The sequence below is a fragment of the Protopterus annectens genome, chromosome 8.part0, assembly GCF_019279795.1.
Source record: "Protopterus annectens isolate FY-2018-M chromosome 8.part0, PAN1.0, whole genome shotgun sequence".
In the NCBI taxonomy this organism is placed as follows: Eukaryota; Metazoa; Chordata; order Ceratodontiformes; family Protopteridae; genus Protopterus; species Protopterus annectens.
The window spans coordinates 1,417,530,511-1,417,545,866 of record NC_056741.1 but is presented as its reverse complement, the minus strand read 5'-3'; the positions used below and the strand labels follow the sequence as shown (position 1 = coordinate 1,417,545,866).

General features: G+C 40.0%; 1 protein-coding gene across 1 annotated transcript in view; it reads right to left on the bottom strand.

Annotated features, from left to right (window-relative positions):
• The window catches only part of GRIK4 (glutamate ionotropic receptor kainate type subunit 4), a 5,029,336-nt gene that overhangs the window by 353,676 nt on the left and 4,660,304 nt on the right, over positions 1 to 15,356 (bottom strand). The window contains exon 16 of the mRNA XM_044081017.1: positions 10,176 to 10,289. Coding sequence (XP_043936952.1) covers positions 10,176 to 10,289 — 114 coding nt within the window. The remainder of the gene's footprint in view (positions 1 to 10,175; positions 10,290 to 15,356) is intronic.

The following is a 15,356-nucleotide window of genomic DNA, read 5'->3' as shown; positions in this document are numbered from 1 at the left end:
CAGTTCTTGCCATAGCACAAAAAGCCTTGTCAACCTTAGCACAAAAAGCCTGGACGAAGCCAATAATGGGGGAATACAGTCCCAAAAATAGGGACAAATTTCAAATATTCATCTTATAAACTTAGAAAATTGCTAGAATTAAAGGTTGTGTTACTTTGTGTTTTGTGAAGAATATGAAGTCTGAAATTCAAATGCCTGTCAATTTTACTTCTGATGGAACAAAAACAATTTTCAACAGAGGCTACCACTGCACCATCAAATATGTAAGGACTTAAACATTCAGAATCCTGAAGTCTGAAAATTCAAATGCCTGTCAATTTTATTTAACATTTGTTAATCAGGACAGTCTGACTTGGAACAAAAAAAACAATTTTCAGCAGAGGCCCAGGAAGAAATAATGCAGACATGTCTTTGTAACATGGGAGGACAGTAAGTAATTGAATTAAACTGAAAACATCCATGCATGTCCTTTACTTTAAGCCATTGTTTAAAATTATACAGGATTGTTTCTTTAGCTTGTACTCACTGCTTGCCAGGGCAAGATTTTGCTTCCCAGTTACATGGAAAGTACAGTTTTGTACCTACCATAAATGTAGATGTTCGAGTGCTAATACGGCTGCAGTCATAACAGATGGGTTCTCCTGCCGTCAGGCGGGTCCTCGGTTGGCCGAATTCCAAAGTCTAGGTCTGGCGTCGGTTGTCATCGCTTCTTCCCTGACGTCAGTGCGACAGGGGTATAAAGGAACCAGCCAACGCCATTTTCTTCAGTTTTTCTTGCCCCAGATGTCAGGTGCCCCCAGAAGGAAGGCAATACATAAATTTGTGTAATAAAGCAATGCAATATAATCAAAATACAATAGTTGCAAGCAAATACACCATAAATGAATACCCCAATCAGGTTGCATGAGGAGGTGTTAGCCAATAGGCCTGTCCCAAGAGGGGAAGGAGGGAGAGAAACCTGGACTGCAGCTGTATTAGCACTCGAACATCTACATTTATGGTAGGTACAAAACTGTACTATGTTCATCGTGCATACAGCTGCAGTCATAACAGATGGGTAGAATCCCAAAGCTAAGAAAGGGGTGGTAGGTACTAGGTGGAACTAGGAGGAGCCAGGATGCCCTGCAAGACTGCAGTGGCAAAGCCTGCTCTAGTTTTGGAGTATAATGGTAGGTGGTAGTGCTTGGAGAAGGTATGCACAGAACTCCAAGTGGCTGCTTCCAAAATATCTTTGGTAGGAACTCCTCTGAGGAAAGCTACAGAGGTAGCTGTGGCCCTTGTGGAGTGAGTTCTGATGCCTACAGGTACAGTTTTGCCATGAAAAGAATAGCAAAAATGTATGCAGTGGGCTATCCATTTTGAGATTGTCTGTTTGGAAATTGGCTTTCCTTGAGCTCCTATAGCATAGGACACAAAGAGCTGTTCTGATTTTCTGAAAGGCTTTGTTCTGTCCAAATAATAACGCAGTTGTCTGTGGATGTCCAAGGAATGTAGTAATCTCTCCCCTTTGTTTTGAGGATTAGGATAAAAAGTAGGTAAGTGTATGGCCTGATTCAAAGCTACCCTGGATACCACTTTTGGCATAAAGGACGGATTGGTTCATAAGGAGACTCTGTCCTGATGGAAGATGATAAAAGGCTGCACAGCCATGAGAGTTTGTAGTTCTGAAACTCTATGAGCTGAGGCAATAGCCAGAAGGAAAGCTGTTTTCCAGGACAAATATTGAAAATCTGATGAGGAAGCTGGCTCAAAGGGAGGCAAGGTCAGTTTTTCCAGAATTAAATTGAGATCCCAAGCAGGTATTGGTTGTTTCCTTGGGGGTCTTAGATTCTTAGCCCCTCTGAGGAACTGTCTTAAGAGAGGGTGAGAGAATAAGGGTGGATCAGTGTTGTATTCTGCAGAAATGGCTGAGGCATGGATTTTGATGGAGGAGAATGAAATTCCACTGCTTAGCAGCTCAGCTAGATACTGTAGTATTTGAGGTAAATTCAGTTTTCCAGGATCCTGGCCCTTTTTCTTATTCCAGACACAAAACCATTTCCATTTTGCAGAGTAAGCTTTTCTAGTTGACGGCCTTCTGGCCTCCAAAATGACATCCTGCACCTCCTTGGAGAGTAGGGTCTGCTGTGATGCTAAGGAATCTTCCATGCGGCTAGATTGAGTGTTTTAGCTGGCTGTGAAGAGTTTTGAAGCTGTGCTGAGTCAGGAGAAGAGGCATTACAGGCAGGGTCCATGGTGGGGAATGTGTCAGGCTCCTCAGGAGTGGGTACCAGTGTTGTCTTGTCCAGTCTGGAGCAATGAGAATCATCTTTGGTCTGTCTGCTCTGGTTTTCAATAGAACTTTGGGCAGCAGAGGAAGAGGTGGGAAGGCATAAACTGTCATTGATGTCCAACTGAAAGAGAGAGCGTCCACTCTCCAGGCCTTTGGATGGAAAATCCTTGAGCAGAATTTTTTCAATTGGTGATTTTTGTGGGAGGCAAAGAGATCTATGTCTGGCCTTCCCCATGCTTGGATTATCTCTGTAAAAACTTTTGGATGCAACTTCCATTCGTGTGGATCTGTCATATTTCTGCTTAGGTTGTCTGCCAGCGTGTTTTCCTTGCCTGGCAAGTACTGTGCTTGTAGTTCAATTTGTAAGTCCATGGCCATGTTCCAAAGTGACATGGCCAGTCTGCATAGGGGGTATGAATGTGTTCCTCCCTGTTTGTTAATGTACCACATGACTGTGGTGTTGTCCGTTCTTATCAATAGTTGACCTGGTTGCAGAAGTTCTTTGAAAGCTATAATAAGATTTATTACTGCTAGCATTTCCTTTTGACTGATGTGAAGGTGCTTTTCTTTTTGGGACCACTTGCCCTGAATGCACCAATCTGTCATGTGCGCCCCCCCAGGCGTAGTCCGAGGCGTCTGTTGTGATGACTTGATTTGCTTGAGGCTTGCTGAATGGAAGACCCGCGTTTGTTTGGCATGCTTGAGCCCACCACAGAAATTCCTTTTGAAAACATGGAATTAGTGGTATTATTGTTTCCAAACTGTGGCTGTGTTGAGACCATAGGTTTTTCAGGTACCATTGAAGTTTCCTCATATGCAGCTTTGCACATGGGATTAGCAAGATGCAAGATGCCATGAGTCCCAGAGCCTGCAGGATTTTCCTTGCAGTCAGCCTGGTGCAATTTGCTAGTCCTCTGAAGTATTGAGTTAGTTGCCCCTGCTTCTCTGGCGTGAGGTAGGCCATCTGGGTGTTTGTGTCCAAGTTGGCACCCAGGAAAATTATTTTCCGAGAGGGTATTAGTCTTGATTTCTTTTTGTTGACTGTGTATCCCAGAGAGTTCAACAACATTATTACATAAGCCAGATGTTTCAGAAGAATGTGCTTGCTGTCCGCTTAGATCAGGCAGTCGTCCAAATAGGGGAATATTTGTATCCCTTGAAGTCTGCAGTAGGCAATTACTGATGCCATGCATTTCGTGAATACTCTGGGTGCAGTAGATAAGCCAAAGGGCAATGCAGAGAATTGATAATGGATTGAACCTGCAAGAAATCTGAGGTATCTTCTGCAATTTTGTCTGATTGGGACATGCAGGTATGCCTCCTTGAGGTCCAATGTTACCAGCCAAGACTCCTTGCCCAGCATGGGAAGAAGCTGCTGTAGAGTGAGCATCTTGAATTTTGGTACGAGTAGAAATGTGTTTAGGATGGATAGGTCCAAAATAGGTCTCCAATCTTTTCCCTTCCTTGGTACCAGGAATAGTCTGGAATAAAAACCTTGACCTTGTTCGTGCGTAGGTACCTCTTGAATAGCTTTCATGTCTATGAGATCTGTAATTTGCCTTTGTGCCTCTGCCCTTAGATTGTGTGGCAGGTTTGGCATGCCTCTCATTTTTGGAAGGGTGTGAAAATGGAATCTGTAGCCTCTGTTTACAATGTCCAGGATCCATTTGTCTTTTGTGACAATATGCCAAGTTTTTGAAAATAATGCCAGTTTTCCTCCTAAGGGTGCTGCCATTTGAGTCTTGTTTGGCATGCAAAGGGGAAAGTCATTGGGCTTGCTTTCTGAATGGTTGCGAATTATCCTCACCACCTCTTTGTGTAGGAGCTTGCCATTGTCTGCCTCTAAATGATCCTTGGGATTGTCCTCTGCCCCTCGGGTGCCTGTATCTACCTCTTTGGGGTCTGTCCGTGGCTGGAAAGGACCAATTTTTGGAAGGCCAATTTCTACTGAAACATGGGGGTTGTACCTGTAGAAAATCTTTCACAGTTTGCATTGATTTAGCCTTTTCCTCCATTTTCCTTAATACCTCCTCAGCATTAGCACCAAATAATACATCCTTTTGTAGAGGGGCATCTAGTAATTTTGCTTTGATATGATCTGGCAAGGATTGTTCCTTGAGCCAGGCATGTCTACGTATGACTGATCCTGTAACTGCAGCTCTACATGAGGCCTCTAGAGCATCAAAACCACATTGTAAGGTATGCTTACCCACTTGTTCTGCACTATGCATCAAATCCTGCAACTCCTTCAAGTCTGGTTGTTCAGGTTGTGACATTTTACTTTTCAATTGTGATAAAAATTGTTGGTATTTTAGCATATGGAACTGACAGTTTAAGGCCCTCATGGTTAAGGTAGCCAAGGTATATACCTTTTTTCCCCACCTTTCTAAGGATCTGGAATCTCTCTCTCTCAGAAGGTAATGGATTTTTAGCAGTGGAGGCCTTAATTCCCTTGGGTCCCTGTGAGATGGTTTCTGGGACAGCAGCATGGCTTTTGTAGAGAAACTGGTGTGAGTCAGGAACCCTGTAGTACCTGTCAGGCTTGACTGGTGCTGGAGGTAAGGAATCCGGGTTAAGGCAGGCCTCTGAGTAAACATCATCTAGGATGTCCAAGACAGGAGGTATAGCCAGAGGCCTGGGCTGTGGTAGCAAGAGAAATTCCCTAAGCCTTTTCTTGGAATCTGAATAATCTTGGCCTTCCCAGTGGAAGTGTTCCCTTAAGGTATGCAAAGTTTCCCCAAATGAGTAATCCTCTGGGGGGGATACAGAAGGAATGGACTCCTCTGCATCAGAGTCTTCAAAAGGGGAGTAAGGATGTTCCTGATCATCAGAGTGCTCTGAAATAATGGAGCCCTGATCAGAGGAGGGGGATTCTTCCTCCACTCTCGGCCTTTTGTCCGGTGGGGGTTGAGAACCCCTGATAAGAGTAATTAAATCCTCAGCCATTTTAAGCATCTGTTTTTTAGGCATGGGGCCTGGAGATGGGCCCTGTGTAGCTTTTCTCTTAGGATGCAGGGCTGCTTTAGACTTAGTGAAGGCCTTGATGGAAAAAGGTCTGAAGACACCTTGAGAGGAGGCAGACCTGTCCACATTTTGAGATTCAACACCAAGAGTGGCTTTGGTATCCGTAGTCGGGGTGTGGGCCGAGGAGCCTGCGACCTCGGGCACAGGAGACACTGCCAATGAAGTGTCGTCGGTAGTCAGGGGCTGCATAGGTGCCTCGCTGAGAACCGGACCACGTGTAGTCGGTTTTGGCGTGGTGTCGGTAGAGGCCGCGGACCTCGTGTGTCGGTCCTTATCTTTTCGCTTTTTAGACAAAACTGGAGTCGGAGTATCCGACGACATAATATAGTTAAATGTTTTGCCAAAATAATGCTGGGCGAACTCCGCCCGACGCTTAAAGGTGCATTTGTTGAATATAGCACAGAAGCGACAGACCGAGACGTCGTGGTCTGGGCCAAAACAAGGAATACAGAGGGAATGGAAATCCTTATGCGGTATTTGCTTCCCACAAGAAATACAATTATTAACTTTGTCTGACATCGGTCTGAGGCAAGAAAAGTTTCCCCAACGGGGTACTTAGCTTTCAAGAAGACTTCGGTTTCAAAATTTTCGTAATTTCAGGAGCTGGCCGACCAGCACTTGCAAACTGCTTCTGCTTCGGGCACCGCGCGGCAAGAAAGACTGAAGAAAATGGCGTCGGCTGGTTCCTTTATACCCCTGTCGCACTGACGTCAGGGAAGAAGCGACGACAACCGACGCCGGACCTAGACTTTGGAATTCGGCCGACCGAGGACCCGCCTGATGGCAGGAGAACCCATCTGTTATGACTGCAGCTGTATGCACGATGAACATCTGGATGAAACAAAAGTATAAGTCTATAAATTAATGTGTGAGTAAGTGCAGTGGAAAATATATTTCTGCAGAGTTCCATTAAGCTGCAGATTAATATATTTTTGACAAGTGGTAGAGATATTTATAGGAACAGCATGGGTAAGGACATTTTGCCTTCTTTCATCTTTCAAGCAGAATCATAAAATGCCAAAACAGATGCATTTTCAGCTCTGCAGGTAAACTCTAAAAGAAGTTAAAGTAAAAAAACATACACACACAATCCAGCACAGTCAAATCCAGAGCCAACAAATGTGTGTTTTTTTATATATATATATATATATATATATATATATACGCACAAAAGTATATATATATATATATATATATATATATATATATATATATATATATATACACACACACACACACACACACACACACACATATATATATATATATATATATATATATATATATACACACACACACACACACACATATATAATATATATACATACATATATATATATATATATATATATATATATATATATACATATATATATATATATTACACACAAACACACACACATATATATATATATATATATATATATATATATATATATATATATATATATATATATATATATATACACACACACACACACACACACACACACATATATATATATATATATATATATATATATATATATATATATATATATGTATATATACTAATTTAATTTGCTAGAACATTCTGTGAGAGCTGTCCATTTGGAAAGGGCCTTCTGAGATCACTCATTTCCCATATACAGTTATCACGTGCTCTCCTACAGCTATCTGAAGACAGATAAAATAATGATACCACATGCTGTACATGCAGGTTGATAAGGAGTGCCGGCCTTTCTGGCTAATACAGCTTTTGGCATCTTCACTACAGATAGCCTGTATAACTACTTGGGTGAAGCTGATGGAAAATAGTAATGTTTGGAGGTACACCATATTATAAATTCTTTTAATGACAGAATGGTGGTTGGATGTTGTTCCTGGGAGCTTGATATAGTTCCCAGTTTTGTGGTATACCCCATCCATGAAGTGGACTCAAATATATGAAACTGAAGCTTGCAGCACTCATAAAAATATCACTGTAGCATTGGAATGTTTCAGGCCCAAGTATACCCACTGATAGGCATTGTTTAATTTGAGTGATGAATGGATTTTCTCACAGGCTGTATGCTGTCATTTGTTGTATATGCCAGCTGCAAACAGCTTGTTCTAGTACTCATTTTAGGTAGTTTCTTTCAGTAAGCTCTTTCCTGATCAGGGACCTGGCCTAGCTTTAGCCTTTGATAACACCTGGCTGTCCACCACTTTGCAACAGGTGGAGGCAGAGCTGGTAACAGTTCCACAGCAATAACATTTCACTCAGTTACAGCAGTCACTAGAAAGGACAGCAGATTCTGGAGGGATGACATTGGTTTTTCAATTAAATGTTTACTGGCCACCTTATAAAAGATTAGCATCTTCTCTCATGGTTTCCGAATTGGTCACATAGTACCAATGGCTGGAAGTTGCTTATAACTACCTCTGTTTGCTTAAAACATTTGCAAGTGTTCTTTTGTAACTGCAGCCATTCTGGCAGCATTTGCGGTGTAGGAACAGAACCTTACTCAAGTGTAGGTTGCTGCCAGCTATTAATGCAGTTTAGGAAGAAAAATGGATGACAGAAGTGATGGATACTCTCTATAAACTTTCAAGTTATAGGTAAAGAATCAAATGTACGAAAGAAAAAAAGACATCATTGTAGTATTACAGAGAATTAAGGTAACTGAAATATCACCAAGCTCTACGAAATTAAGGACCAAGCACAAGTTGTTTAAGAAACTGAAAGCAACACAGGTACTGTTTCAGAGAAATGCATTATGAGTTAGCACCTCCATTACACAGTAATGATACAGGAAATAGCAGACTGACAGATGGAACACTATCTTAAAGAGATTTTTCAACGTCTTTGGACCATGGCACATGATGCAGAAACTATACCATCTTTACCCATTAGGGAACATTTTCTTGTTGTATTTCGACAAAAATAATACTTTTAAAACCATATTTTCCATACACTGACATCACTGAGTAAAATCAGTAAACTTTAATCTTAGTGGCGTCAGTGTAGGAAAATATGTTATAATCTGTATGTACATAGTACTACTACGTGTAAGCACATACACACACACACACACACACACACACACACACACACACACACACACATACACACACACACACACATACCTGACCAAGCAAACCCAGTGATCAACATACAGCCCTTCACCTACCTAGCCCAGTGACCGACAAACAGACTGATCCACGAAGCGACTGAACAACAGCAAGCAAGCTCACAATCCAAACACCTACCTGAAGCCGAAGCCCGCCCACTGAAAAAGTCCTGCGAGAGCAGCTCAGTCCTCCTCATTGGTCCTGACTGCGGCTGAAGCAGTCTGGACCTCCTCTATTCTTCATGTCCATGTGTCCATATCAGGACTGCTGGTAAGGCAGTCTGGGATCGCTCACTGTTTTTATGTTTTACAGATTTTTTTTTTGTTATTTTCTAAGTGGGAGGGTTGCAGTCCAATAGGATGAGCCGCCCCTGCCGCTTGGAGCCCTGAGGCAATTGCCTCACTTCGCCTCTCATAGTTACACCACTGCCAGTGAGTGGAAATGCTGTTAGCAGCTGCTGAACTGCATAACAGAAAGTGAGTGAAAAGTTTATATTCCCAGATTCACTTGCATAATGGCCATAGCTGACAGTTTGCTCTGAATACTTATCATGTGGGAGGGAGAAGTGTGCAGACGTTGAAGAAATAAATCCATGAATATCTCTGATCACCTTGTGGAAAGGGTTGATTATAGCACTGTCTAAATTACTAGCTTTTGCATCAGGCAAAGAATGCAGTTACTAGGGCCTTAAAAGAGTGCGCTTGTGTCTCTCTGTGTGCGGTCACACAGTTCAATATTTTAATGCCACAGTTAGGAATGAACAACAGCTGAAGACATTTCAGTCTTCTCATTTAGTGAGACATGAACGCAGAGAAATAACACGAGACATTGAATGGGCAACAGGAATGGGGAAAGCGTTAAGGAGATAAGTGCAAAAAAGTCAATTAGATGCAAGAAATGTGACACAAAAAATGACTCTGATGTAGACAAGTGACAGGGAAATGTGATGTTGTACTTCTGACCTACTACTTTTGACATTACTGAAGCAACTTTACAGATCTTGTTTAATGTCAGCTATCATAGGAGTCAGAAAAATCGTATTTAATCAACTGTAAGGCGTTGTTAGTATCTATTTTAAGAACTTCTGCACTTTATGATAGTACATTTTAGTACTTTGATACTAGAAGCTACCATACTACCATGCAAGTGTGATAAGACCTAATAGCTTTGTTTTCCATGTGTCCTGCTGGCTATTTTCTTCTTGCAGTCCAGTTCCACTTTACATTCTAGTTGAAAATTAAATGTTTTCTACAGAAGGATGAAAGGTGGCTACATCAGTACTTGCTGGGAAGAAAATGACACATATATGGAACAGACTTTATTAAGTCTGTTTGTTATCTAGTCTCACCGTTTTCATTGTAACCTGGCTTCTGTTAACCTCATATTGGCAGTTGTAGCAAGCCAAACATTTCCAGCAATGAACCGCAGTACATACATACAGCAGCAATTCTGGGCTAAAACTACCTAAGCAGTTTTACTGCTGATACTCAATTTTTATGACTTATCACAATAACAAACACCAGAACAGCCTGAAAGATTCAATATGTAGACAAAAAAGAAAAAAAAAACTTTTGTTTATTAACCCAGCAGTTTGACACCATGCAGCTCTCTACTGTATAACATGCTTTCCCTAGAGTTTGAATTCTAAACAGAAACATGCAGACACATACCTAAGTAAATGCAAAGCAGAAGTTGTCTGTATCCTACAGGTAAGGCACACTGTTAATATATTCACCATTGTCAGAAACATGTGTTACTCAAAGATATACACTAACTAAACACTTACCATATGGACTCTGTACATAATACTTATTCCCAGTGTCATGAAAGGCTTGGAAAAATCAATCACCTTCTCTCGTTCTGCAGTGATGGTAAGACCAGCCACAGCTAAATCAGCCTTCTGAAAATGAGTTAAAGAACAAGGTCAGAAAACGAATATAACAAGTGTGCAAACTGACTTCTGTTGTACAGGCAGTGACTATGTTTATATTTTGATAACATGTCTGTACAGCATATGCCAGATAATTTGTTTCTGTACTTTCAAAGGCAGTGTAAATCACATTTAGTCACTACAAACCAACTCTTTTTTTGTTATTTTTTTCATCATAGTACAGGACAGGGAGTTGTTTCTGCTACTAATGCTTGCACATCATAAAGAGATGCTGGGATTCAGGAAGAGCAATGCAGGTATGATATTTCTAAACCAGTGTGGACCCCTTTCTCTTTATACATGGAAATAACATGGCAGAGACCATTAACCATGAACAGACGCGCAGTGCATTAGAACCCCACAGCAGTAAAATGAAGCATGTCATGCCTGAACTCTTTACACTTAAGAGATGCTTCATGTCAGACTGCCAACGCTTGCATATATCATGCCAGACAACCCCTTGTTCTACAATACAGAATGCCATAGTCCTTTATGCAAAATGTGAAGTATTCTTATGTTTTACCCTTATAAGACATGTGGACCAAATCTTTAATCCTCATCAGTAGGTGACAAGCCACAACTCACTGCAGGTTAGGGTTAGAGTATGGGCTTAGATGTATTGGCATGCTTGGGCACTGATATGTTTGAAACGTGTGTGTGTCTTGTTTAGTGGTATTGTTAGGGAAAGGGTGTTTAATACCCTAAGGTGCAGGGTTGGGTTAGGGTTAGTACAGATGACCTTTGCAAATACACTGCAAATCCCCTACTGTTATACAGAGTTGAGACATACTTAAACTTTATACTGTTATACAGATATGTGACATGTAAGAACTCTTGCCTAGTATAAAGTTACAGAGTCATATAGTCACTTGTCATACAGACCTGTGGGTGTATTAAGATGGATTTCCTTCTGTAGATATGGGTTATGTTAAACGTTTATGTCTTTATGGTGACAGGAACCATGCAAAAACAATCTAGAACCCTTTCTGTCAAGTTGTAGTGTAACAGAACCTCTTGCCCATTACATAGATATATCTTCCTAGATATCCTGTTCTTGAACAGAAGTATGGTATGCTAGAACCTGTTTCTGTTATAGAGATGTAGTAGGTCCTTTTACATGCATCTGACATACTAGATCCTATTTCTCCTACAGAAATGTGGCATGTTAGAACCTTTTTCTTTTATACAGATACACTGGGTCCTTGTCCATACATGTGGCATGGAAGAACTTGTGTCTTACAGAGAAGTATTAGGTCCTTGTACATATATGTGGCATACTAGAACCTGTGTCTTACAGAGATGTATTGTCTTTGCACATACATGTGGCATGCTAAAACCTCTTACCTTTGTACAGTGATGTAGCTTGCCAGACTCGCACAATGTTGCTGCATGTTACAACCCTTTGCCCCTTCACGGAGAAGAGGCATACTGTAATCACTGGCTTCTATACAGATGCAACATACCAAAATCTTTAACATTGTACACGGCACATAAGAACTGCCTTCCGCTGCATCTAGTTTCTGTCGTTTATGACTACTTCACTGTATAAAGGTGCCACCTGTCATTGTCTCTTTTCATTCAATATAGCTGACAGACTATACAATCTTAATGATTTTACCAAATACAGAGTTCTTGTAATTCATTAGATCTCATCTTAGATGGAAAAACTGCAAGCTGAGGAAAATGAGAGAAAAGTTGAAATATCCCAAAACACTGACAAATGTCAACTCTAATGACTGCAAACAGGAGCAATCCTGAAGGCAAATCTAGGATGAAACAGCTCATCAAAATGCACTCCATGCGGATTATGTGTACTTATGAAACATACCCAAAGCTAAGTATTCCGGTTCAGTTCCTCTGTTAGGCACCCACCTCAACTCTGAGCATTTATTTCTGAATGCTAGTACTAAGTGCACTATCAACAAATGAGTGTCTGCTGAGCACACCCTCTATCACCTTCCATTCACAGCAGCTGCCCCTTCACCCTGTTGTAGCTACTGTTCTGATATGCAATAAACTACTGGTCAGTGAACACAAAGCCTTTGACAAAGCTGTCTTTTAGGCCGCTTCTCTTATCTCAGGATGTATCATAAATCCCATTTTTGGAGAAACACACAGCTACCCTTTCTAATTCCACTTACCTCATGCATCAACTACTTTCAAGTTGTATATATTTGGTCTCTATATTTGGTTTAAGGGATGCAATTCGTTCTCTTTTTCCCCACTTCCTACATGTGTTCTAAGTTTCAGTGTGTGAGGTATTTTCATTGCATTACAAAATTAACTGTCTGCATGTTTTGTCTGATACTTGTAATTTTAGTGTATCCCAGTGCCTCAGAACAACCACATTTATTACTTTAAAGTTGCGTTTGATCATTACTGCCATAGGTTATTTACAGAGAAATAGCATGCTGGCTATATCTATATTTACCTGTCTGCATCATCTATCTGTCTAGCTATAATATATGCATTAATATAGATTTATACATATTTTATCTCTCTCTTTCTCTCTCTCTCTCTCTCTATATATATATATATATATTATATATATATATGTATATATATGGATCTACTTTACAAGCTCGAAGTTTCAAAACTTCGAACTGCAAATGGTCAAGACAATAAGATCAAAGTTTTAAAACTTCAGAATTGTAATAAAAAAAATAAAAACAAACAAAAACATTTTTATATTTTTGCAGGGGGGAAGCCCCCCTGCACCCCCCCCTGCTAAATAAATATACCAACTCTGAGATCACACTACAGAGAGGAAAATGGTAACTATCCCATTCCATGCTCTACGGTGATCTCCACTCAAAATGTTCAAAGTTTCAAAACTTCGATCTTATGGTCTCGATCACATCCATATATCTATATCTATATTTATATCTATCTATATCTAATTATCTCTCTCTCTCTCTCTCTCTATATATATATATATATATATATATGGGTCCACTTCTATATCTTGAAAGCTCATAATCTTGAAATTCAAAACACTGAGTCCAAAATTCTGAAAGTTCAAAATACTGAAAACTCAAAATACTGAATTTAACTACAGGATACAAACACTTACTATACTCCACCAGAAGTACATAGAGAAACAAATAAAGAAACAAAACATATTAGTTTACTCCAACTATTAGCAGGGGCAAGCCCCCTGCACCTCCCACATCCCCAGCTACTTAAATATATCAACTCCGAGATTGCACTTGACTACACTAAGATGAGTTATGTCGTTGTATAGCAAATTAAAAGGAAACATGACTAAGGTTCCAACAGGCAGTCATGAAAAACAATGGTATGTTTGTCATTTTCCTCTGTGTAGTGCGATTGTCCAGTTTATATTTAAGTAGGAGGGGGTGTGGGGGGCACAGCCCCCACATGGGGGGGGGTGCAGGGGGGCTTCCCTCCTGCTTATAATTGAAGAAGAGTAATATGTTTTGTTATGTATTTGTGCTGGAATATTGTAAGTGTTGGTGTACTCTGTTTTTTCAATATTATGAAATTCAGTATTTTGAGTTTTCAGTATTTTAAACTTTCAAGATTTTGGACTCAGTATTTTGAATTTCAAGATTATGAGCTTTCAAGATTTAGAAGCGGACCTATATATATATATATATATATATATATATATATATCCAGGTTGATTTATCTGACTTGTTATTGGAACTTAAACTCTTCACCTGGAAATTAATTTAGCTGTCCACTTTCAAGATCAAACAGGGGCGAATGAATTAACTGAACAGAAATGCAAAAAAAAGTACTTATTATCCATCCTTAAATTCCATTGCAGCAACCTTTGAAAAATGTTGTGAAAGAGTTTTGTACAAGCTAAGTAGAATTAAGAAAAGTTATCGGAACTTAAATAACGAAGCAAGATAAATCTTATAATCCCTATGTGCTAACAACCAGGTTAGAGTAATGAAACCAAACAAAGCTGGAGGATGGTTTATAGTAGATAAGACTGACTATGTCAGTGAAACTTTTAATGTAGTATATGACACTAATGTTTACGGCACAGTATCAAGCAATGACATTCATATAACCTATAAGAAAATTGACTTGTTTTTAGAAGACTCACTTATGCAAGGAATTATATCTCTTGATACTTACAATTTTTTTAGTGTTAAAATAACCCATTGATACCTTCTTTATTTGGGATTCCCAAAGTCCACAAGAATAAATTAGTTCCACCTTACAGACTAATAGCAACAACACAAGGTTTGAAAATGTATCCGTTAGCTAGTTTTGCAGCTTGAACCTTGAAAACATTTCTTAAAGATATACCTCATATCTTAAGACATTCTTGGGACTTTTTAACAAAAATAGAACCCAAGTTTTATGGCAAAATGAAATGTTTTCTAACAGTGGATGTAATAAATTTATTTAATAACATATTTAATAACATACCGCATAAGCAGGGCTTGGGAGAGGAAACATCTATAAGCAGGAGCCTGGCATATGAACCATTTAAAGGATCCCTGTACATATTAGAGCTGTAGCTGCCAAAGCAGGGGTGCATTTCTAGTTCCCTATCCAGTTGTCCAAGTTACAGTAGAATCAGGTTAAAGATGAACTCTGATTCACATGGATAAGTGTCTGTTCCAGTGAAGTGGTAGTCTATGGGTTGCATACCTGTTTCTTCAGCAAGTCCTGTTTATATCACAGGCAAGGTTTAAGTCCTTAGAATGTGTAATCCTGGTGCTATTTGTTTTGTGGATATGCAGGAGGTCCATCAGAGTGGAGTCTGATGATGCCTTGTATGCCAGGCATAGATCTTCCCTCAACAGCCTGGATAGGGCTTTGAAGCAGTCTGCAGAGGACATGTATTCTTTTAGTGAGGAGCGTCTGCGGACATTCCAATTGTTGGATGTGTTTCGTTAGGTACATATCAAATGGGGCATTGTACTCAAGGATAAATATGAAGAGTGCTGACTATACTGGCACAATGACCTCCGCGGATATAGATGCCATAATATTTTTTTATAATTGCTCAATGTAGAATGATTTCCTCTCTACAGCAGACACATGGTGATC